The 25,017-nt window shown below is 48.1% G+C and overlaps 1 protein-coding gene across 2 annotated transcripts in view; it reads right to left on the bottom strand.

Annotated features, from left to right (window-relative positions):
- ACO2 (aconitase 2) overlaps positions 1 to 25,017 on the bottom strand; it is a 135,115-nt gene that overhangs the window by 93,838 nt on the left and 16,260 nt on the right. For both annotated transcript variants that reach the window (XM_029590245.1, XM_029590246.1), the window contains exons 2-4: positions 17,630 to 17,772; positions 17,151 to 17,409; positions 5,338 to 5,430 (exon numbers count right to left, since the gene is read on the bottom strand). In XM_029590245.1, coding sequence (XP_029446105.1) covers positions 5,338 to 5,430; positions 17,151 to 17,409; positions 17,630 to 17,772 — 495 coding nt within the window. The remainder of the gene's footprint in view (positions 1 to 5,337; positions 5,431 to 17,150; positions 17,410 to 17,629; positions 17,773 to 25,017) is intronic.

The following is a 25,017-nucleotide window of genomic DNA, read 5'->3' as shown; positions in this document are numbered from 1 at the left end:
ATGGAATAGCGTCCCTTGCAGCACTCCGTGGGAAGAACTGGACAAATTGTGTCCAGATCAAGATGACGCTTCAGGGTGTTGTTCACCGCCTTCTCCTTTTCTGCGTACACGCACGGAGAGGTGAGAAAACGGTCATGAGGGCATCAAAGAAAATCTAACGCGTAGCCTTGACTTATGATGTGGAGGACCCACTGGTCGCACGTTAGTTTGGCCCATGCCTTGTAAAACAGAGACAATCTGCCTCCTCCAGCCGGAACAGAGGAAGGAGCCAGCCTGGCATCATTGTGAAGACTTAGTTCCTCCCGCTGCTTGGTGAGCACCTACTCTTCCGAAGTGGCGCCCTCGAAAGGACTGTGACCAGGATTGCTGTCTGCCTGAGTTCTGGCAAAAGGAGGAACCCCTCGACCGTGAAGACCAGAACATTCTGTTCCCTCGAGAACGTAACCTAGTGGGAAAGGAACTCCTCGGCCTAGGCTTATCTTCCGGAAGCTTATGGACCTTATTCTCCCCCGAGGATTGAATCATATCCTCTATGTCCTTCCCAAAAAGAAGCTTGCCTTTAAAGGGTAAAGATCCCAGCTAAGCCTTGGAAGAGACGTCCGCTGCCCAGTTTCTAAGCCACAGCAACCTGCGAGCTGAAACCGCGGATACCAAAGACCTGGCCAAAGTCTGTAAAAGATCATAAAGCACATCAGCACTGTAAGCCACCGCTGCCTCCAGTCGACCAGCTCGGATGGTATCTTCTTCCGAAAGCACGGGACAATTCTGCAATTGCTGGACCCAACAGAGTCCTGCACATAGCAGCCCGGTCTCCCGGGCTACATCATCATCTACAGACTGCAGGATTTTGCACCTCCACCATCTGCTGGAGACAGAGAAATACTGGCAGACTATGAGTGGCACCTCATGATATAGGGCAGAGTCATTCAGAAAATTCTCTGTTTCCTTCTGCTGGTAGGGAGGCAAAACCCAGGAGTCTGAACTGATCTGGGTTCGTACAGGGAACTTCAAATACCTGTGAACTAACACTCAAAATGTAAGCATAATACACTCTAAATTGTCTGGTCAAGCCACAGAATTCCTATATCAAATTCATCCATGCCAAAAGTACTAGACTTAACAATGATCAACATTTATTACACATGGCACTGATTCCACTATGTAGAGACCAACATCAGTGAAGCACAGGGTACAATGAACTGCTGACAGTCAGCACTGAAGTAACCAAAACACAGGCTATGAGATAAGTACTGAGAAAGCAACTTGCTTACCTGTAACATGTGTTATTCTAGAACAGCAGGATGTCAGTCCTCACACATGGGTAACATCAGATGGAACCCAGTACGGAAAACTTGTGTCAAAGTTTCTAGAACTTTGACTGTGCACACTGAGCTTGCCTAGCATGCCTAAAATCACGGGTCCACACGGGATCTCTCTTCAGTCTCATAACACAGAATTATGAAATTAACTAACATACATAAAACAAAACATAAGAGACCCCAAATCCACAGGGTGGTGGGCGGGTTTTGTGAGGACTACATCCTGCTGTCCTAGGAGAACACCTGTTATGGGTAAGCAACTCTGCTTTCTCCTAGGACAAGTAGGATGGTAGTCCTCACACATGGGTGATTCCCAAGCTACAGGCTGCTTCCCAACAAAAAGGGGACCAACAGATACCCAACCAGGTGCCAATGGGCACAATAACCACAGTGCTGTTGGTAACAGAGAGGGAGTCAGCCTGAACCCACACAATGGGCCCTAGGCAGGGAGAGCTGGGTCTACACTTCAAAGAGATTCCGGAGGACAGATTGGCCAAACCTACTGTAACGTTGGCCATCCCTATCCAAACAGTGAGATGCGAACGTGTGGCGAGAACTCCTTGTCGCAACCTTGCAGATCTCCTCCATGGGAACTGCTCACAAGTGGGTCATAGACGTTGCCATGGCTCTGACAGAATGAGCCTTGACATGACCCCCAATACGCAGTCCCACCTGGGCATAAGAGAAGGAGATGCAATCTGCTAGCCACTGGCTAGTGTCTGTTTGGCAATGGAAACTCCCAACCTATTCCTATCAAAAGAAATAAAGATGGGTGGACTGTCTATGGGTTTATGATGCTCCAGATAGAAGGCTAAGGCTCTCTTGCAATCCAAACTGTGCAGGACTCTTTCTTTTGCCTTGGTGGGAATGGGGCCTGGGGAAAATGTTAGTAGGACAACTGACTGGTTAAGATGGAGATCCGTCACCACCTTAGGCAGGAACTTAAGGTGTGTACGCAAGACCACCCTGTCATGATAAAACATAGTATAAAGATGGACAAATCACTAAGGCCTGGAGCTCACTGCATGCTGAAGAGACCGCCACCAAAAATATGACCTTCCAGGTCAGGTACTTCAGGTCACAGGTGTGCAGTGGCTCAAGAGGAGCCTTTATCAGCTGAGCTAACACCATGATGAGGTCCCAAGACCCAGCGGGAGGCCTTGGGGGGGGGGCGGGGGGGGGGGGGGGCTTCAGTTGAAGCAGGCCCCACATAAAGTGTGCAACTATAGATTGAACAGGGATGGGCGTACCATCTATACCTTGGTAGTAGGCGCCAACTGCACTAAGATGAACTCTAACGGAATCTTTAAACCAGCCTCCAACAGGTGTAGGAGGTAGACAAGCAGTTTTTGTGTGGGGCAGGAGAACAGTTCTAGGGCCTTCTGCTCACACCACACGGAAAACCTCCTCCACTTCAGTCCATAGGACTTTCTAGTGGAAAGCTTCCTGGAAGCTATCAGGACCCGAGACGCATCCTCAACATCCCAGCTGTGAGCAACAGGGCCTGGAAGTTGGAATGTCACAGCCTGCCCAGATCTTGTGTGATGAGATCTGGGAAAGTCCCCAGACTGATCGGTTTCTGGATGGACAATTCCCAGAGGAGCGGAAACCAGATCAGTCTTGGCCAGAGAAGGGCTATGAGGATCATAGTCCCTTGGTCCTCTCGAAGCTTCAAGAGAGTCTTTGCCACCAGCCTGGCCTTCTTGAGAGCGGATTTGACTACTACCAACTGGTGTGTCAGCTGATGCTTTTCGAATCCGGTAGCCTGTTGGGCAAGATAAACCCCATCCACCTTCCTGTTGACAGGAGGTACTGTGAAGGGGTGTTCCCAGATCCTCAGCAGCAATTCCTTAAAGTTCTCATGCACTGGTATCGCCATGATCTCTTTAGGAGCCTCCACAAACTGAAGGATTTCTAGCATCTTATTCCTGACATCCTCCTCCATCATCAACTTAAATGGGATGGAGTCAGCCATCATACGCACAAAACCTGTGAAGGTCAGGTCATCAGGAGGGGACCTTCTCTGCTCTTCTGGAGGGGATGGATCCAAGGGGAGACCCTCAGAGTCCTCGGAGGATTCTGCAATGTCCCCCCCCCAGGGGGGCGATGGAGCCCTAGGTGCTTGGCCTTCGTCCAGAGGCATGGGTACCGGTGGCACCAATGCCAGCCTGGGCAAAGCTGGATGGGGGGCAGCAGGCCCAAGTGTTCCCACCAGCCTCGATGGAGCTTCCTCAGAGGAGGAACCAGTGACTAGCACTGTATCGGTTGGGGAAGCATTGGTGCCCCTCCAGGCATAGATGGCCTCCCGAGAACCTGGATCGGTAACACACAGATGATCACGTTGAGCTGTTCCAGCAGCACAAGTGCCGGTACTGTTGGTGCCACCGACTGGATGTTTAGCTCCATCGCTAGCTGAACGCTCCACTCCAGCTCCTCCTCGAAAGTTGCTGATGCCAAAGCTGACTGGAAGGCAGGAGGGGTGGCCACATCTTCCTTGGATCCCTGAGATGGATCAATGACTGGCATCAGGACTGGAGGAGACATTTGTGGACCCCCAGCATCAACGGAGGATGGGCACTTCTCACCATGGGGTCACGTTGGAGGCATCACGGCTTCAGCCTGCACCTTCCCCAGCCTGTCACCATGCATTGAAGGTGACCGGTGCTGATGCTTCCTCGGTGTTTGGCCCGGTCTTTCCCCGGTGCCGAGGTCGATGACAACGAACCAGACATCTATTGGTGCAGCTCCTAGGTCCTTCGGTGCAGATGCTGACTATGCCGATGGCTCAAATTTCCTTGACCCGAAGATCTTCTCCATCTTGTCAAATCGAGCACAACATCCTTTGGGGGTTATCTGGGCACAGAGGCGGCAACCATGGGTGTCATATGATGCCCCCAGGCAGAGGACACACTCCTCATGGAGGTCCGAGAGGACATGTCCTCTGACACTGGGGGCACCGACGAAAACCTGATGAGGCTATGATAGATGGCGAAAATAAGGGGAAAAAACTAGAGACAGTGACAGTGAGAGGCCGGTGCCAGCAGGCACTGAGGCATTGCCATCACGGGGGAGGACAGAAGCAAAAAGTAAATTTACCAAACCGCCTGAAAATCCTAACTGAGGAGACTAAGGGGAACCGAAAAGGGACCTGGCGTTGATGAGACATGAGCGAACACTGCAAAAATAAATGAAAAAGGTGTTTTTTTTAAAAGGCAATTTCAAACAGAAAAGCCACGAGCTCAACTTCACCGCGATGTGAACCGCTCTGCAGAAAAATAGACTGAACACGGACCCCACATGGACACATGGTTTAGGGCATGCTAGGCATGCCCTAAACCATGCACAGCCAAAAATTCTAGAAACTTTGACATAGGTTTTCCATGCCGGGCTTCATGTGAGAGTTCCTTTAACATATGCTGCACCATGAAACAAATGACTTATAGCAGGTTTCTATTTAACCTTCAAAGCTGCCTCTGTTCCAAAGGCACTGGGGAAGTTGAGTTATAAATAGCTATTGCTGCAGTCAGTAATTCTGGGACTCTGCATCACATTACAGAATTATCACAATAACCTTGAGGGAAAGCCAAGCAGACTGGGGATGTTGGCACAAGCCACCTTGGGAAGCAAACACAGGAGGAGGGGGTATAATACAGGGCTTCAATCCACAAACATTCCCAGGGATACAGAGAAAGAACAAAAGAACTTCCCTAGCCCTCATCTTTCCAATTAAGGCAGCAGGTATGCTCACTTCCTATATTGCATGGAACAATATTGCAACTCTCAGAAGAAAGTCTTTCAATACATAACCAAGATAAGAAGCATATGTTCTTTACCCTCTTCTGCAATGAAGTATCAGTGAGGCTGAGCTGCATGCAGCACAGGGCATCCTTGGATCTGAGAAGTCTGCTGTGGTCTTCTCAGGCAGCTGGTATGATCTGCTTCATCTCCATAAAAAATGTGAGAGCATTTGCATGGGGTTGGGCAAGCCACAGACAAGTCATAGAGAGAAGTACTATACCTGGTGGATGATGCCAGAGCCTGGTTTCCAGAATCCCACGCCATATTTAGTGCATGCCGTTGCCAAGAAGTTATACACTTCTTGGTTAATATCCTAGAGCAAACATAAAATTGTAAAAAAGTGAGATCAATACAGAAATCATACAGGTATTCTAATCATGCCTCTCTTGAGGACCATGGGCAGTCAGAAAAGACAGTGGGGGTGGAGGGGAACAGCAGAGAGAAATTGAAGTGGCATCCAAAGACTTAGATGAGTTACTGTGATGAGTGAGTGTTTGACACTAACATCCGGGACAATGCATTGTCACTAATGTTAGCATGCTACTTCCAAATTGGCCATACGGGGTTACACTGGAAACTTCAAAATGAAAATTCAGATTGTTTTGCCCTATTCGGTGGCCAACCTCCTTCCCATCAAGTTCATATGACAATCCCCTTGCGCTATGCATTCTACAAAAAATGTTACCATTCAGCTTCTTAATGAAGCCTGCTAGTGTTTTCAATATTTTTATCGTATCTCCCCTTTCCTCCTTTCTTCAAGAGAGTTCTTTAGTCTCCAGCAGTAACTGCTGTTATCTCTCCTATCCTTGTACAAACACCTCACGATAACCTTTGTCTACTGTCACCACCACTATTCTTCTTCCAAGTTGCAGACACTTCCTCCTCCTACACTCTCTCTGAACAGGCGTTGCAGATCTGGGCTGCCTTTTCCTCCCAAGTGCCGGCTGCTGCAGATCTTGGTCCTCTCCCCCTGCCCTCGTGTGCTGCAACTCTAGGTCTCTTCCACCTCAGCTGCCTCACTATTGTCACTAGCACCATGCAGCAAAGGGACAGAGAGACAGGGCAGGAGCAAAACAGGAGAAATGAAGGGAAGGATAAACAAACAGCGAGAAAAGGAGAACCTGGGGTGCAGAGACTGTTAGAGAAGAAATGGCACCTTTAGAAGAAGGACTGCAGAAGGCAAGATAAGAGAAGATGGAAGAAGAGAGAGAAAATATTGGATGGATTTGCATCTGTTGTCTCTTTAAAAAAAAAAAAAAAAAAAAAATGAAAGAAAGAAAGAAAAATAAAATTACAAAAGAAATCCAGATACACAAAGGTTGAAAGAGGTTTTTAAAGAAAAATATTAAAATGATTTTCAATAAAAAATACAATTTTTTTTTTACACAGATATCAACTATGAGGGCAATAATCAAAGGCAATTCTGCTGATAGATAAAAAACAACAAAAAAACCAATGATTACCTGTGAAAATGGGGGCTTTGATTATTGTCCACCCTCATTGTGATTACCTATGTTATTCTGCACTGCTATCTAACAGGAGAGAGGTGCATGCCTTTGGTCCCGAGGAGTATTTTAGGATGGAAGTGGTGGAATTTCAAATGTTTGAAATTAATAAAAAAAAAGTATAAAGTAGGGATGTGTGTGTTTATAATGCATTTTGATTATTTATATATATATAGCTGCTTTTGTATACTTATTATGATTTAATTTCTGCCAAACTGCAAGAAATGATCCTCTTTTTTCTTAAACCCTTTGAAAAATCCATTACTATTTAAGCTTACATCACCCAATCTGGGAGGGCATTCCAGACCACCCTTTTCGTGAAGGAATATTTTCAGACATTGTTCCCAAGCCTACTCCCAGGCGTTTCATATCATGACTTCTACATCTACAACTTCCTTTCCAATGAAAAAATTCCAAATTACACTTTAAAACTGCTGATCTGGTCTTTAACCCTTGCCCCTTAGTTTAATAATAAAAAGTATGGTGCTCTAGCAATTGAGCGATTAAATATGGTCACCTAGGATTAATGGATCATGAAACACCACAACTGAAAACAAAACCTCCTAGAATAAGCACAGAGGAGGCTGCCCCTTCAATACCTGGAAATCTTTTGGAAAACTTGGGCACCAGCCCAAATCTTTAGGAGTCAGGAGAAAAATAATATTACAGACTTTTTCTCTAGAAGCTGTCCAAACCTCTTAAATCCCACTATGCTAGTCACCTTCCAACAACAGATTCCACAGCTTGATTGTGCGCAGAGCGAAAAAGTACTGATTTGTTTTGAATCTGCTGGTTCTTAGTATCATGGAATGAATAAGTAACAATAGAAAAAGACCAAATGGTCCATCCCATCTGCAAGTTTCTTATGGTAGTAACTGCTGCTCCATGCAGCTATGGAGAAATTACTTACCTGGTAATTTCATTTTCCTTAGCATAGACAGATGGACTCAGGACCAATGGTTATGCTCCCCTGTTAGCAGACGGAGATGGAGTCAGGTTTCAAAGCTGACATCACCCTAGATACACCCCTGCAGTGACCTCAGCCATTCAGTATTCTCTTCAAAAATTCATTGTGGACATACTATTGAAAAACTTGATTAGAATTTGGATACAACTTGATTAAAGACTGGAGACCGTAACTGTACTCAACCAACATAAGTGTTGAATCCCAGCAATACTATAGTTGCTCTGAACTAGGGAGAGGGTGACGGCTTACCCGTAACCACATGGAATCAAGATTCACCTCATGGGCGATTCCTTGGCACCTCTCCTGGGCAGCCGTGGGTGGGATGTTGAGTCCATCTGTCCACACTAAGGAAAACGAAATTATCAAGTAAGTAATTTCTCCATTTCCTAGCGTGTAGCCAGATGGACTCAGGACCAATGGGATGTACAAAATTTACTCCCAAACGGGGCGGGAGGCTGCTCGCGGTCCGGTTAGCACCACCCTTACAAAGGCTGCGTCCTTTTGGGCTTGGACGTCCAGGTGATGGAACCTTCTCCAGGTTCCAGGTGATGGAACCTGGAGAAGGTGTGCAAGGAAGACCACATCACTGCTCGACAGATGTCGATGGGAGACAGTAGCTTAGCTTCTGCCTCCCTAGGCCCTAGTGGAATGAGATTTGTAGAATGCAAGATTTACTTATTGTCTGGGTGACCTTGATAAAAATCCCTTCGTATCTGTGTACTCAATTGATTTTGGAGAAAAGTTCTGTCCCAGCTCTCCTTTACCAACCATTAGGAACTGTGCTCTACCACTGAGCTGCAGAAGCAGCTGTGCTAGGGAGGCCAGCAGGAGAATTCTGTAAACTCTGACTTCGCTGCTCATTTCCTCTTCCTCACCACTCTAGTCTGAGATTTTTTACAGTGTACTACCAACCTAGTATTGCATCAGTTCTTGTAAATATTCTTCTCTCCTCCTGGTCCAAACAGCTGGAGAGAGAGTACATGGTCCTGAAAATCTCATATTTTGATACAGTGCAGTCATCCTCACTATAGATGGTGCTGAAGGAAGAGAGGGGTGGGGACAGCAGCAAGGGAAACATCTTTTGTCTCACTTGCAATAGGATTGCTGCCTCGGCTCAGCAGCAATCCCATGGGCATATGAGAATGATTTTAAAAAAATGGCAAAACAATGCAAGATAGTTAGCTGGTCACTAGATTCTTGCAGCCGATAGCACTACTACCAAATATTAGAAGCTGGCTCCTTGTTTGGGCTACTAGAAACATCAAGTCAGCAAAACAGCTATCCACAAGACAGGCTTTCACATTTAAAGGTGGACTGATCAATATGAACTTGTCAGAACTATTATATCTAGCACTAGGGGAGTTAGCAGTAGTTTATTCATATCAGACAATGTTCTTTTTGAATGTCTGGAAAATGCATCATGAATATTAATTAACTCTGAAGCTGTACAATTACACAAACAGAAGTGTGAACAAAAAAAAATGAAGTGGATTAAAGAGATGACAGAAGAAATGAAGTAAGGAAATTTACACAGGATATGAACAGAAAAAAATAAATGAAAACATAAAATGGGACAAGAGGAAAATAAAGCAAGATGGAAAGAAATAAGTTAAAAAAAAATAGAGAGATAAGAAAGTTGGAACATTTTCTTTTTAATTGACATCACTTCAAATGTTCTAGACAGTTTTCACCCACTGCTACACAAAGTCATGTGTGTAGTTGACCATGCTACACAAAATCTTTGTCATAAAAGGTTCCTTGGTAAGCCCCAACCTTCGAATGTCTGAGCAAGGAAAGGAGATACCCACGTACAAGCATTCAGCGCTTCCTAACACTCCCTGTATAAGTAGTGTTATGGCCTACGCTGGAGTCTGTGCTTAGTCTCCCAACATGTCTCCTCCTACAGCAAAGGAGCCCAGTTACTGCAGCAGCCCAGCAGTAGACTGGAATGGAGTGGAGGCAGAAGGCTGGAACCAGGGAAGCAGGCTTCAATTCCCACTGACACTCCTTCTGAACTTGGGAAAGTCATTTCACCCTCCATTGCCTCAGGTACAAACTTAGGGCCCTATTTACTAAGCATTTTCCCATAGACACAAAATGGGAAAACCCTTTAGTAAATAGGCTTCCTAGATTGGAAGCCCTCTGGGGTAGAGAAACACCTACAGCAGTGTTTCCCAACCCTCTCCTGGAGGTATGCCTAGCCAGTCGGGTGTTCAGGATTGCCGGAATGAATATGCATGAGATAGATTTACACACCCTGGGTCTCCAATGTATGCAAATCATTATGGCTATTTTTAATTTAATTTTTTATTAGATTCATGTTCACAAAGACATTCAATAATACAAATCAGTAAACGTCACATTGACAAAGGAGAAATTGCTATTTACCTGATAATATCCTTTTCCTTAGTTCAGACAGGTGAATCCAAAACCAGTGGGTTATGCACCTCTACCAGCAGATGGTGACAGAGCAAATTGATGTCACAGTATATATACCCCTGCAATGACATCAGCCTGCCAGTATTCTCTGCAAAAGTGAACTATGGACAAACTAACAAAATTTGATTAACAGATAACCATTCCAGCACTCAGCCAACAGGAAAACACTGAGCTCAGACAAAGTGTAATAACACTTATCTAGAGACTGGATTGACACTTACGAGTACAGTCTGGAACACACACACAGCCACACAGGAGGACAATAGCACAACTGTTCGGCAGCCAAGGGTGGGAAGTTGGATTCACCTGTCTGTACTAAAGAAAAGGAAATCATCAGGTAAGTAGAAATGTCTCCTTTCTTAGCGTACAGACAGGTGAATCCAAAATCAGTGGGATGCACCAAAGCTACTCCCGAACAGAGCGGGAGGCTGCTCGTGGTCCAGTCAAAACCACACGTGTGAAGGCTGCGTCCTCCCAGGCCTACACATCCATAATGCCTGGAAAACGTGTGTTAAAGGACCAAGTCGCAGCTCGGAAAATGACAGGAGATAATATTCTAACCTCCACCCATGACACTGCCTGAGTCCCAGTGGAATGAGCCCTACCTTGACTAGGCAATGGCTGCTCGGCATCCACATATGCAGCAGTGACTACCTCCTTAATCCAGTGGGCTATTGTAGCCCATGACGCCAGCTCACCCTACTTACTCCCACCATGGAGAATAAATAGTCCATCCATCTTCCTGGAGGTTCAGAAACTTCTAAATACCTGAAGATATGCCTCTTGACATCAAAGGGCTGTAACAGGCTATATTCTCCGCATCTCTTCCCCTGTCCAGAGACAGCAGGGAAATAGACTGATTCAAATGAAAATCTGAAACCACTTTTGGCAAAAAGGAAAGAACAGTATGCAGTGTATTATTGCCCCTGGAGTCACTTGTAGAAACTGCACCCGGCAAGACAAGGCCTGTAGTTTAGGTACTCGATGAGCAGAACAAATTGCCACAAGAAACACTGTTCTAAAGGTCAGAAACCACAAGGAAAGGTGATGTATTGGTCGAAAAGTAGGGCCTACTAAAAAGACTCCACAAAGGTACCAGCATCCGCAAGGGAGGATGAAAATGCTTCACTCCTTTAAAAGGAGCGGGCTACATCTGGATGAGCCGACAAGGGCCCACCATTCACCTGACCTCGGAAACAGGCAAGAGCTGCCACCTTTACCTTTAAGGAATTAAGGGCCAACCCTTTACTCAATCCATCCTGCAAAAATCCCAAAGTGAGCGGGTTCTTAACCAAATGAGGAAGAACCCCTCGATCTTCATACCAAAACACTCACCAAACCTACACATACGCTTAGGAAATGGAGAACTTTCTCACGCTTGGCAAGGTGGCAATCACCACAGCAGAATATCTAAGCTTCAGCAACTGAACCCTCTCAAGGGTCATACCACAAGACAAAAATTGATTCAGATCTTCATGAAGAACAGGCCCCTGTCATAGCAAATCCCTCTGCGCTGAAAACCAGAGGGAAGACTCCATCAGGAGCCTTTGCAGATCCACATACCATATAGTCTCCTGGGCCAATCTGGTGCCACCAAAAGTACCATCCCCCTGTGACTTTCAATCCTCTGAATTATTCTGGCTAACACGGGTCACAGGGGAAAGCATAGAGCAGCTTGTCCTCCGGCCATTCCTGCACGAAAGCATCAATACCCAAGGACTTTGGATCTCTCCGGCAACTGAAGAATCGAGGAAACTCTGTATTTCGATAAGTCGCCAGCTGGTCCATAAACAGAAGACCCCAGCAATCCACTATTGGCTGAAATGCTTCATTTGACAAGTCCCATTCTCATGGGTCCAGACTCTGTCTACTCAGAAAATTGGCTCTTTCATTGTCTTTTCCTGCAATGTGCGAGGCTGAGATCTCCTGAAGATGCACTTCTGCCCACGCCATAAGTTGTGCTATTTCCTGCAACACTTGCTTGCTCTTAGTTCCTCCCTGCCAATTGAGAGCAGTAAACAAGAGCGAGCAACCAGGGAACAGGAAGCTATCTGCAAATTCACTGCCAGTGCTTCAAAGGCCTGCTTAAGGATAGCCTCAATTCTCCTATTCTGAGCATCCTTTAAGGCCACTCCCCCTTCTATGGGAATAGTCATCCGCTTAGTGACAGCACACACAAGTGCATCCACCTTCAGAAAACGTAATTGCTCTCACACAGCTGAATCCAGGGAGTACAGAACTTCCAAGACTCGTCCCCCTTTGAAATGAGCTTCCGGGGCGCCCCACTCAAGATCAATTCTTGAATAGCCTCCATAATAGGAAAGAAACATAAGGCTTTAACGCAAAGAAATTAAAATAGGATCTTTCTCTGGTTCAGATATGGATGCAGCCCCAGGTACTCTCAGCATCTTCAATGTCTGGGAAATCATAGCCGATAACTCATCTTTATGAAAGAACCGCAACATAGTTCTATACGGCTCCAATCCCAGAGGAACTTCCCCATACTCCAGGGAATAAAGATCGGTTTCATCATCCATGCCATCTGGATCCCCATCGGGAAGACCGGCAGCCAATCTAGGCATACTCCAGCGCTTACCCGTAGCACCAGGAGTGCAGGATTTCACTGCCTGCGGCCCAGAACTGGTAACAGTGGTGGGGGGGCCCAAGGACTGCGCCTGAAGAAAAGACTGTATCCTTAAAAAAAAAAAATTCTACCCAAGAAAAGGCAGAGGGATCCATGCCAAAGCCAGGGGGCACCTGTCCTAAGCCCACTGATGAACCAGTTAGGGGACCTTTCTGGCAGCTCTTTTCCCAGTCCTACATCAGGCTAGGAAGAACCATGCTTAGTGAAGTCAGATGAAGGCAATTCCCCCTGAGCCTCCAAGCAACTCTGACAAGTTAGAAGGAACGCCAGGCTGAGATGCCCGAACATGACAAGCAGCACAGAGGGTAAGGAACTTAAGGTTTTTAGCTATAGGCACCATCAGTTTAATCGGAAAGCTGAAATAAGCATCTAAGAGTGTGTCCAGGTATTGTTGTGCAAAAAACTAGGCGTCCAACACTGTACCCTCGATGGGCGCCCCAAAACTTGGCTCCCACAAGGCTTCTGCACGCAGATAAGCGTGTGTGAATGGGTGCACAGATGGACGCCCCTAACTGGATGTCCAACCAGGCACCCAACCAAGCGTCCAACTGGATACCCAAATAGGCGTACAATTGAACGCACAGTCGGATGCACTGATACAATCCAACAGAACTGAAGAGGGCAAACTAATGCACAGGAAAAAATAAAGTGCGCAAAACACAGCCACGGCCTACCACATGGCAAACAAGAAAAAAAGACTGCTCACGTCCCCCAAACTCCTACAGAGGCGGAAACGAACATCGGATCGGCGCACCGAGCACAGAGACCAAAGGAGAGAGGACCCTCTACAAAACCTCACTCTGATTATAATTTTATTCTTTACATGAGCTTAGCCTATCCCGGCTGAGAACAAAATAAGTCTCCAGCTGCGGGGGGAGAGGGCATATACCTTCACCACTGCGCTTGGCTTCCTGCACTCACTGCCTTCAGCTTTTTTTTTTTTTAAATAGCTAAGTCCACGCTGGCTGAAAACCAACTACGGGATGAAGGCACTCATCTGAGGGAGGGATCCAAGGATATCACCTCAGGAATTCTTAACTGAGGGAGGGACCAAATGGTATCACCACAGGAGAGTGGGGCAAATTAAAATTTCCTTCTTTTCTCCTTCTAAAACTTAAGGCAATCCCCAGTAGGGAGATGCACGTCCGTCTACTGGAGACGGCGAATACTGGCGGGCTGTCACTGCAGGGGTATATATATTGTTTTATCAGCTTTGCTCCATCTTCATCTACTGGTAGAGGTGCATAACCCACTGGTTTTGGATTCACCTGTCTGTACTCTAAGAAAAAAGACTATATATAAAACTCCATAAATGTGACGCTAAAGCAACAACCACATCAGAGTTATACAAATCATGAACATCCCTATAAACTCTATAGACTCCCCCTCTCTCTTCCTCCTTTATGTCTATTCTGAAAACCCGATTAGAGAGGGAAACGCTGACCCTACAGTATGTGAACATAATCCAATTGAAGCATCATGAAAGGTAAAATATAAATAAAAAATTCTGCAGCCCAGTGTTTTGAGATTTTTGGAAATGTGCCATAAAATGTGCCCAATTTCCGTGTCTGTACATTCCTTTATATACACCAAAAAGGTCAATTTACTGAAAATTGAAATTTTACATATTTTCTTATAAGAAAATAAAATTTTCCAGCCTCTCTCTCTCAATTTGGCTCATATTTGCCCTCTGTTTCCATTCTTTTTTCCTCTTTTCATGCTACTGCTTCTCCTCATTCTAACTTTTCTCAAAAGTTCCCCTTTCCTTTTCCTGAGTCTGACCCAGTCTCCGGTCGTATCCCTTACATCTTTCATTCCTCCTTCATTGTAGTCTTGGGGTGATTTGGTACTAGTTCCTGCACAGAAAAAGGACTGTGCCTTTGAAAGGCAGCATTTGTTTACCTTGTCGAATAACAGGGCTGATAAAATGGGGTTCAATGTGGTTTAGGACTACATCCTCCATAAATCCTTGTGGTCTGGCTTTGGTCGACTTCCAGCAAGGGGAATGAATATGGACCTGGATAGTCACATCTCTCTTGCAGACCGATACAATACAGTGCGCTCCAGTGGAGCGCACTGTTAACCTGCGTTTGCACGCGCGTTTTCGACCCGTTAGCTTTACCCCTTATTCAGTAAGGGGTAATAGTGAGTCGAAAATGTGCAGCCAACACCCCTAAAACTAATAGCGCCCGCAACATGCAAATGCATGTTGATGGCCCTATTAGTTATTCCCGCGCGATTCAGTAAGTAAAATGTGGAGCCAAGCCGCACATTTTACTTTCAGAAATTAGCGCCTACTGAAAGGTAGGCGTTAAATATCTGCCAGCACCGGGAAAGTGCACAGAAAAGCAGTAAAAACTGCTTTTCTGTACACCCTCCGACTTAATATCATGGCGATATTAAGTCGGAGGTCTCAAAAGTTAAAATTTTTTAAAAATTAAAAAAAAAACAAAAAAAAACAACAACTTTAAAATCGGCCCATGGCTTGCGGGTTGAAAACTGGATGCTCAATTTTGCCGGCGTCCGGTTTCCAAACCCGTGGCTGTCAGCGGGTTTGAGAACAGACACCGGCAAAATTGAGCGTCGGCTGTCAAACTTGCTGACAGCTGCTTCTTTTTACCGTGGGCCCTCATTTAAATACTGAATCGCGCTTGCAGGAGAGTGGCCTGTGTGCTCGCCCGCTCTCCCGCGACTTTTACTGTATCAGCCCGTTGGATAGCAGCTCCAGTGTATAAGAGGTGTCTACAATAACACCAAAATAGACCTGGGGGGTGGCAGAGGGAGAGCAAGGAGTTCTTGGTAGCTCCTCTCCAGCACAGCTATGGAGGAGACTGACGAGAGCTCTGAGACTGACTGGACAAACTGCTACTAACATTAAGTTAAGTGCTGTAATTATCCAGGAAAAGACTGTCTTATGTTAATTTCTGAAGGCTGGTATATAGAACACTTTAGCTTTCCCTAAAGCCAATCTGTTAAATGCCTATGTTAAAAGGAAAAGAACAGGGAGACTATGTTTAGCTGTGCAGCATTGAAAAGCTTATGAATGAAGGAGTTGTGGATTCTTTTGGTAATTGGTTCTATCATGATTCTGTAATGATTTAAAGTCTCAGTAAACAGAGATACAAGGTTTGCTTGGGAGATGTTTTACCTGTAGAAGTTCCTCCTTGAACCAGAGGGAGAAAGTGTAATAGCAGGGTTTTCAAAAGTAGAACCAAGCTCCCTAAAGGGATAACAGAACACAGTGGGGAGAAAGCATTGGACTTTGCTCCTGGGTTTATTGCTGAAGTATTGTCTCTAAAAGAAGTGTGGTTTTGTTCACCAGCACTGCTACAGACGGTGCAGCTCAGAGTATTGTTAAGAGAAATTTGAATAGCTAAACCAAGAGTACTGCTCTAGAGTGTTTGAAACTAATAAGGATGGGTTGAAGGGTGGTTTATTAAGGGAAACTGCATGTTTAAACCCAGAACACTGAGCAGAAAGGTTGCAGTTTGCAGGAGCGCCCTAACTGGTAGTCTGCTAGAAAAGGCTGCAAGTTTGGCGGATGGAAAGTACTAATTAAAATACCTGCAGGTTTGATTAAAGTAGTACACTGGAATAAACCCACAGGGTGGGGGATGTTTGTGGAACCTTAATCTGTGAATGCAGCCTTACTAAAGATTAATGGAAGTTGTCTGTAGCAAGCTTAAATATTCTTTCAGCTGTTAACTCTGTCTCAAGGCCCTAACAAACAGAAAAGCATTATATTGAAGATAAACCCTGTGATGTGTTGAGATTAATTCTTAACTCAAAGACAAGGAACTAAACGTTGTGTTTTAATATATTGGAGTGGCTGTGTGATGACTGGGAGAAACCAGGGATTGATAAAAGGGTTTAGAGCCATAATATTTCAAGCTCAACATCTTTAAGTATTGGGGGAGGTGAAGCTGGTTGCCAGGCTGAGGGGTGACAAGAGAGAGAGACATTGCTAGGGGCATATCCCAGGGCTTTAGAGAAGGAAATAGCTCAGGATATGAGGGATTGACTGCCCTCACACCTCTACACTGCCAAACCCACTAGTTGTCATAAGTCTCCTGCACAGAATCCAGCTGAAGATAGCGCCCCTTGAGGATCAGATGCAGGTGTACTTCACCACAAGTCTCTTCCATACCATTTCTCATGGCAAGTCCTCCTCCCCCCCACCACCCGCCCTCCTTCCAACCCAGTGCCTCCCTTCTCATCTTCTCTATTCCCCACTACTACTACCTTCCTCCTCCTACTTACACCACCTATCCAGAACTGTTAATTCCTCTGCAGCTTTCAACTCTCCTTCCATGCTTCCTTCTCACCACAGATAGCTACAGCAACATCCTTCCATTCTTCATTCTATTCCCCCTACCCAATGGTCACTGCCACAACCCTCTTACTGTCACCCCCCTCCCCTAACCCTGCCCAGACAAAGCAGTCCCTATTATGCACCAGTACTACACCATAGCACGGACCTTGGCCCTGCGCAGGTCCTTGTCGCCTCCCAGCTGAGCCTCAATGAGGTGGTCACAGTGAATGGTGGAGGGAACAGCCACCTTAGCCAGTCCACTGCTAATGAACTGAAGCATCGCCATCTGAGCAGTGGCATCCTGCATGGCGACACGATCTGGGTGAAGGCGCAGGTAGGTCTTGCCCCTTTCAATATCCTGCTTAACTGGGTCATCCAGATGGCCATACACAATCTTTTCCGATAGGGTCAAAGGTCGATTCAGCCTATGAATAAAATAATTAGTGTAATTAAAAAGCACCAGGGTACAGAGTTATTACAATCAAAACAGGTGAAAGTTCAGTAGTCAAGATCCCAAAGAGGCCACATGCTTGGTGAAACAGACTTAGGGTAAAACACAAGACTGCGTACCACAATCCTAAACTTCCCTCTTTCTCTCCCAATGCTGAACTGTTCAGCTGATGGTACTAGGAACGCTTTCCATACCTTTTCCGCACAATACCGATATTCTTCTGCAGTGTCTCATAGGTTATATAGTTGTCAGGCTCAAAGCGGCTCATAGCCACCTTGGCCTTCTGGCATAGAACAGCAGAGACATGGTACCGTCTCACCCCATGGCCCAGGACTTGCTGAAAGAGAAAAAAAAAGAAACCTTACAAATCTGTTGCACTTTAGATCTAAAGGTAAATGCTCATATTCTCTCTTTGAAGATGCCATGCACCTCTTCAGCAGAACATGTCTACCAGACAGCTACTTCTCCCAGCAAGCCTACACATTGCCGACAGCAATCACAATACATTATCTGAGAATGAGGAGAAAAGCTGATTTTGAGATTGCCCAGCCTTGTCATGCACAATAACACCACATACGCTGGATGCAAACATTTCCAACTGACGTAGCATGCGGTTTTCAGCTCCCATTTCACGATATGCCAATCATAAGTGTAGATACTGAGCTGCACCCCAATGCATATAGTTCATGTCATATGATCAGGAAAGGAAAATTAGTTTCTTACCTGATAATTTTCGTTCCTGTAGTACCAAGGATCAGTCCAGGACACCTGGGTTGTGACTCCGCACCAGTAGATGGAGACAGACTAAAACTTGTGGGCGGAGCCTTATATGCCCCTGTGCCAGTCACAGCCCCTCAGTCATACGTAATGTCAAAGTAGAAACCCAATTAGGCAACCATAGCTAACTAGCCAAACTCGCTACTTAAATGGAAACAATTCCAACCCTTGCAGGAACCAGACTCCCCAACCGGGAGAGCGAACAAGCAGTGAGCGTACGGAAACAACGATGAGCGGACTCTCCGATACCTTAGCGTAGTACTGCGGGCGGGATCCTGGACTGATCCTTGGTACTACAGGAACGAAAATTATCAGGTAAGAAACTAATTTTCCTTTCCCTGTACGTACCAGGATCAGTCCAGGACACCTGGGATGTACCAGAGCCAACTTACCGAGGGTGGGAAGCAGAGAGTCCCGCTCGGAGTACCCTCTCCCCAAAACCTCCGGCCTCAGCGGCCTGAACATCCAGACGGTAAATGTCGGACGAAGGTATGCAACGACTTCCAGGTAGCCGCCCTACAAATCTCTTGAGGCGACACCTGAGAAACCTCCGCCCAAGACGCAGCATGAGACCTTGTCGAATGAGCCCGAAGATCCACCAGCGGAGGCTTTCCCCGTACCATGTACGCTGAGCCTATGGCCTCTTTGAGCCAACGGGCGATCGTCGTACGAGACGCTGCAGCACTCTTCCTTGGGCCGGAAAAGAGGACAAACAGATGATCCGTTACCCGAAAAGGATTAGTGACCTCCAGAAAGCGAAGGAGGGACCTCCGCACATCCAGCTTCCGTAAATCTCTCAATTTCGGATCCGACGACTCCCCGACCGCTAAAGCGGGAAGTTCAACGGATTGGTTCAAATGAAAAGCCGAGACGACCTTAGGAAGAAAGGAAGGGACAGTCCGCAAGGAAACGCCTGTGTCGGAGATTCGAAAGAACGGCTCCCTACAGGACAACGCCTGCAATTCCGAGAGACGGCGAGCCGAAGAAATCGCCACCAGAAAACACGGTCTTTAACGTGAGATCTTTGACAGTAGAGCGCTGCAAAGGCTCAAACGGTGCCGAACATAAGGCCGAAAGAACCCAATTGAAATTCCAAGCCGGACAGGGAGGACGCAAGGGAGGATGGAGATGTTTAGCCCCTTTCAGGAAACGGGCTATATCCGGGTGAAGAGCCAGGGAGGATCCCCCGACCTTCCCCCGCAAACAACCAAGTGCCGCCACTTGGACCCGTAGGGAACTGCATGCCAATCCTCTGGCCAGTCCCGCCGGGAGGAAAGACAGAATATCAGGGACCGCAACGGTAGTGGGATCCAAACCTCGCTTCACACACCAATCCTCAAAAACTACCCATACCCTGACATAAGCCAGGGACGTAGACTGCTTCCGGGACCTCAGTAGCGTAGCAATAACTGCGTCTGAGTAACCTTTTCTCTTCAACCGATTCCTCTCAAAAGCCATGCCGCGAGACAGAAGTGATCCGCATCCTCCAAACAGACGGGGCCCTGATGAAGCAGCCCCGCGAACCCCTGAAGACGAAGGGGAGCCGTCACCGACAACTGTATGAGGTCTGCGAACCATGGACGGCGTGGCCACTCCGGTGCCACCATGACCACGTTGGACGGGTACAATTCTATGCGCCGCAGAATCTCGCCGATCCTTGGCCACGGGGGAAACACGTACAGCAGCACATCCGTCGGCCAAGGAAGCACCAACGCATCGACGCCCGCTGCTGCCCTCTCTCGACGCCGACTGTAAAAACGCGGAGCCTTCGCGTTGTGCCACGTGGCCATCAGATCCATGTGGGGAACTCCCCATGTCCTGCAGATGAGAAGAAACACATCGTCCGCCAGTTCCCACTCTCCGGGATCTAGACGATGCCTGCTGAGAAAATCCGCCTGCACGTTATCGACCCCGGCAATGTGAGACGCTGTTATGCTGCTGAGATGTTGTTCCGACCAGGCCATCAACATTTGCGCCTCTTCCGCCACCAGTGGACTTCTCGTCCCGCCTTGACGATTGATGTAGGTCACGGGGATGGTGTTGTCCGACAGTACCCGGACCGCCTGTCCCCGCACCAATGGTAGGAAGGCTTGGAGAGCCAGACGGACCGCTCTGGTCTCGAGGCGGTTGATGGACCACTGAGCTTGCGATTCTGACCAAAGGCCTTGCACCGACCTCCCTAGGCAAACTGCTCCCCAGCCGGAGAGACTGGCATCCGTGGTCACCACCGTCCAATGTGGAACGAGAAGGGATACGCCACAGGACAGATGACTTGGATCCAGCCACCAAAGAAGACTGGATCGTGCCGGACCCACAAGCGGGAGCGGTGGGTAGAAATCCTCCGAAATCGGCTTCCAACGGGACAGCAAAGAAGACTGCAATGGCCGCAGGTGAGTGAACGCCCAGGGTACCAACGCGAGCGTTGAAGCCATAGGGACGGCGAAGAGACAACAGACGCCTCACCTGAGATTGCAGCTTGCATATCCGATCGACTCTTGTGGTAATTGACCACCCAGCCCAGGGACTGCAAGAGCTGGAGGACCCTGTCCACCGCCCGTCGACACTGACTCTCGGACTTCGCCCGAATCAGCCAATCGTCAAGGTAAGGATGAACCAGGAGACCTTCCCGTCGCCGCTGCGCCGCCACTACCACCATCACTTTCGTGAATGTCCGAGGCGCCGTTGCAAGGCCAAATGGGAGCGCCCGAAATTGGTAGTGCCTCCCCAGGATGTAGAACCTCAGAAACTGCTGGCACGATGGCTGAATGCCCACGTGAAGGTACGCCTCCGTGAGATCCAGAGAAGCCAGAAATTCGCCCGGACGCACCGAAGCGATAACTGACCGAATCGTTTCCATTCTGAAGTGGGGAACGCGAAGACATCTGTTTACTCCTTTCAGGTCCAGAATTGGTCTTGAAGAGCCGTCCTTCTTGGGAACCACGAAGTAAATGGAGTAACGGCCCGTGCCGCGCTGATCGACAGGGACGGGGGATATGGCCCCCAAGCTTTCCAGCCGACGGATGGTGTCCAACACCGCCGCCCTCTTCCCGGAGGCCTTGCAGGGCGAGACCAGGAATTTGTCCGCTGGGATGCGAGCAAGTCTAACTCGTAGCCGTGGCTGATCACGTCGAGGACCCATTGATCCGACGTCACCCTGGTCCACTTCTCAAGGAATAAGGTTAATTGCGCCCCTACATTTGGAACGGCGTGCTGCGGGCGCGACGAGGGGTGGACCGGCCGGACTTCATTGGGAGGGCTTGGCCCCTGCACCCGACGGGGCTCCTCCTTGCCTCCCGTAACGTTTCCCACGAAAGGACTGCTGCCACTGAGTGTTCCGGGAAGAAGATGGCCTATACGAAGGTCCGGCGGATCTTTGAGGGCGCGATTTCCTGGGCCCCCGGTATCGGGACCAGGCCGGAAAAGAGGACCGCGCTCTGGCCCTATCCTCGGGCAGCTTGAATGCCCTGTTCTCTCCCAGAGAAATCATCAAATCATCCAACTCCTTACCGAACAACAACTTTCCCTTGAAAGGTAACGAACCCAGGTGGGCCTTGGAAGAGCCATCTGCTGCCCAGTTGCGCAGCCACAGGAGACGGCGCGCTGAAACTGCTGCCACCATGGACCTAGCCGAAGTGCGCAGAAGGTCGTGGAGGGCATCAGCTCCATAAGCTATTGCCACCTCCAATCTAACAGCCTGAGACGTCTCTTCCGCAGACAGGCCCGCATTCGCCTGAAGGACTTGGGCCCAGCGTAAACTAGCTCGCCTGGCGAAGTTAGTGCAGATTGCGGCCCGCGAAGTTAGTGCAGATTGCGGCCCGCACCCCTAGGGCGGATACCTCAAATATCTTCTTGAGCTGCACCTCGAGCTTCCTGTCTTGTAGATCCCGAAGGGCCGTCGCCCCCGTGACCGGGATAGTGGACCTTTTCGTCACCGCGGAGACCGCTGAATCCACCTTTGGAAGTCGAAGAAGTTCCAGCGCCTCCTCCGGGAGCGGGTAGAGCTTGTCCATGGCCTTGCTGACTTTCAACCCTAACTCCGGGGTATCCCACTCCCGGAACAAGATATCCGAAGAAAAATGAAAATGAAAAGCCACCGCCAGTCCCGTGAGACCTCGCAGAACTGGATCCATATTGGCCTCCTGGCGGACCACCACGGGTGGAGCCTCTATCCCCAGCTCCTGGAGGATGGCCGGGATGAGTGGCGACAGTTCCTCTCTGCGGAACAGGCGGACTACCTTGGGGACATCCCCGTCCGCTGCCTGTGTACCTTTTCCCGCGCCGGGCTGGGCGGAATCATCCGCCCCTGACGCCTCGGCCCCCCTCGGGGACTCTTCGGGATCATCAGTATCCGCCGTGGAGGAATCTTCTGAATCTGCCTCCTGGGGTACGCCCCGGGGCCGCCGTTTCCCTCGCGAGGGAACCTGGGCGCGCACCGCGGTATTTTTTTTTTTTTTTCTTCTTTTCTTTGCCTTGCGCTTTCTCGGTGGGGGCCCTCCTCAGAGCCTCCCCCCTCGGGAGCGCTTGCTACGCTTGTACTTAAGTACCTTGCGCAGCAAAACCGCGAAATCCTCCAAAAACGACCCCGAGTCAGAAGAATCGGCCCCAGAATCCCCCCGGGGCCGAAGCCCCTCCGCGACGACCCCTCCCGCCGTGCCCCGCTGCGGGGAAAACGCGGGAGGTAGAGCCGACTTGCCCGCTGCGGTCCGCGTGAATTCCCTGCCGGTGGCCCAAAATGGCCACCACTCCCGCGCTGAGCGAGAAAATGTCCTGAGGCCTATCTAATTGGCCTACCCCTCGCGGCGGCGAACGCACGCTCCGGGCCCGAGCCCCTCGCGATGCCCCGGACGTTCCTTCACCGCCCAGGACGCAGGCCGAGCAGAGGCCCTCCCGGGACAAACGCGCGCGCGCCGATCCGCGGGCTTGCAGGAAGAACCGCGCGGCATGCCGACGAACGCGGGAAGAAAAAAACCGAGGCGCGCGTCAAAATTAATAAAAACTAATTCGGCGACCTTCCCCCCTGCCAGCGGCGCCCCCCCGCGTGAAAAACGAAGGAGTAGCGACGCCGAAGCAACGGAGAGCCGGCCGCAACAAAATAAAACAGGAAACTTTTTTTTTTTTTTTTTTTTTTTTTAAACGCTGACGCTGGCCGCTGTCCCGGGTCCTGGAGCCCTAGTCCTGCAGGGGTGAGTGAACCGGGCTCCCCGGTGTCACCCCTGACGCTGCCACTAGCCCAGCCGGGTCCTCGACCCTGGCAGCGGCCTCAACCGGGGGAGGGTAGTCCCCTCAGGACCTCTCAACTCCCCTGGGAGGCAGGGCACCCGGGACTAAGGATTAAAAAACAAACCCCAAATTGGTCATAAAACAACTAGGCCTAACAAAAACTAACTCAAAATTCAAACCTGACTAACCACCAGAATCAGGTCAGGCAGGGCTGTGACCGGACCTGCACCATCTACTGGAGACAGAGTAAGACTGAGGGGCTGTGACTGGCACAGGGGCATATAAGGCTCCGCCCACAAGTTTTAGTCTGTCTCCATCTACTGGTGCGGAGTCACAACCCAGGTGTCCTGGACTGATCCTGGTACGTACAGGGAACCATCTTTATTTATTTTTTTTTTTAAATAATCTTATCCCCCTTATCTTTTTTTTTCTTTTGTTAAAACAGTGATTCTGGATGGAGCAGCATGCAAGATGGATATGGATTTATGTCATCTCACAAGAGACATACTGAGCACTATGCTCACACCACCATCTATAGTTACCACCATCAATCATCTTGCTGCGAGGCTACCAGAAGAACAGTGTAAGCATTATGGAATCAGAATGTTCAATATGGCACATATCAAAAACTTCACTACCGCTGCTAGTCACAAGAGGGCACAATAGACACCTCCTAGGAAGAAATGGGTTCAAACCACTGAATTTATCATCAGGACTGGCTTTAGTCAGTTATACTGTAAACCGGCATGATGTGCTGCACGAATGTCGGTAAATAAAAGTTAATAAATAAATAAATACTCTTATGAATTCACCAAAGCTTCTAAGAACTGGGGGCTTACCAAGAACTTGTTTCACTGAAGTGATACTGATCAAAATGAATGCACAAAGTGTTGTGTTTGCATAGGGAATATGTAATACATGGGCTAAACATTTTACAAGGGGTTTTAGTCTCTCTGAGTTCTCACAGTTGGAAACATCTATCATTTTCAATGCAAAAACCAGTCACACACACACACACACACACATGCAGAGTCTTCAAGATCACAATCAAAAATCTAAAAGGCACATTTACAAATGTGCATTGAACACTGAACACTGGCAACACTGAAACTAAGGAAAATGTGTGCCAAGGTGGATTTAGATCAGGGCTATCTACTGCTGGCCACATAAATCCTCCTCCTACACTGGAGCCCTCCATGTCAGAGTCTGAGTGTAAGGCCTGGAAATTGCACCAGGAATATTTCAACAGATTAAGGATATGCTAGCTGGATTGAAGGAGTCTATAATTCTTCCACAGAGAAAAAAAAATTGTGAAAGGTACTACAGTACTCTGCTGAATCTGGCTTATGTCAAAAATTGGTAACTTGGATTATTAGTGTATGCCTAAACAGTGTGATTTGGGTTAATATGTATTGACAAACAAGGACTGATCAAAGGTCAAAAGGCCCTCGGCATTTGTGAAGCCCCTTTGTCTCTTTCCAGGTAGGCATTATAAGTTTTCCTTGGTCTTAACTTCAAATCATTGTTTCTTGAAAGACAAGGCATCATTGTAGTGCACCAAAACTAAAATCATGGAGATGCCTTC

Source organism: Rhinatrema bivittatum, chromosome 2 (genome assembly GCF_901001135.1).
Source record: "Rhinatrema bivittatum chromosome 2, aRhiBiv1.1, whole genome shotgun sequence".
In the NCBI taxonomy this organism is placed as follows: Eukaryota; Metazoa; Chordata; class Amphibia; order Gymnophiona; family Rhinatrematidae; genus Rhinatrema; species Rhinatrema bivittatum.
The sequence above is the reverse complement of the archived record's forward strand: the minus strand, read 5'-3'. Positions and strand labels throughout refer to the sequence as shown.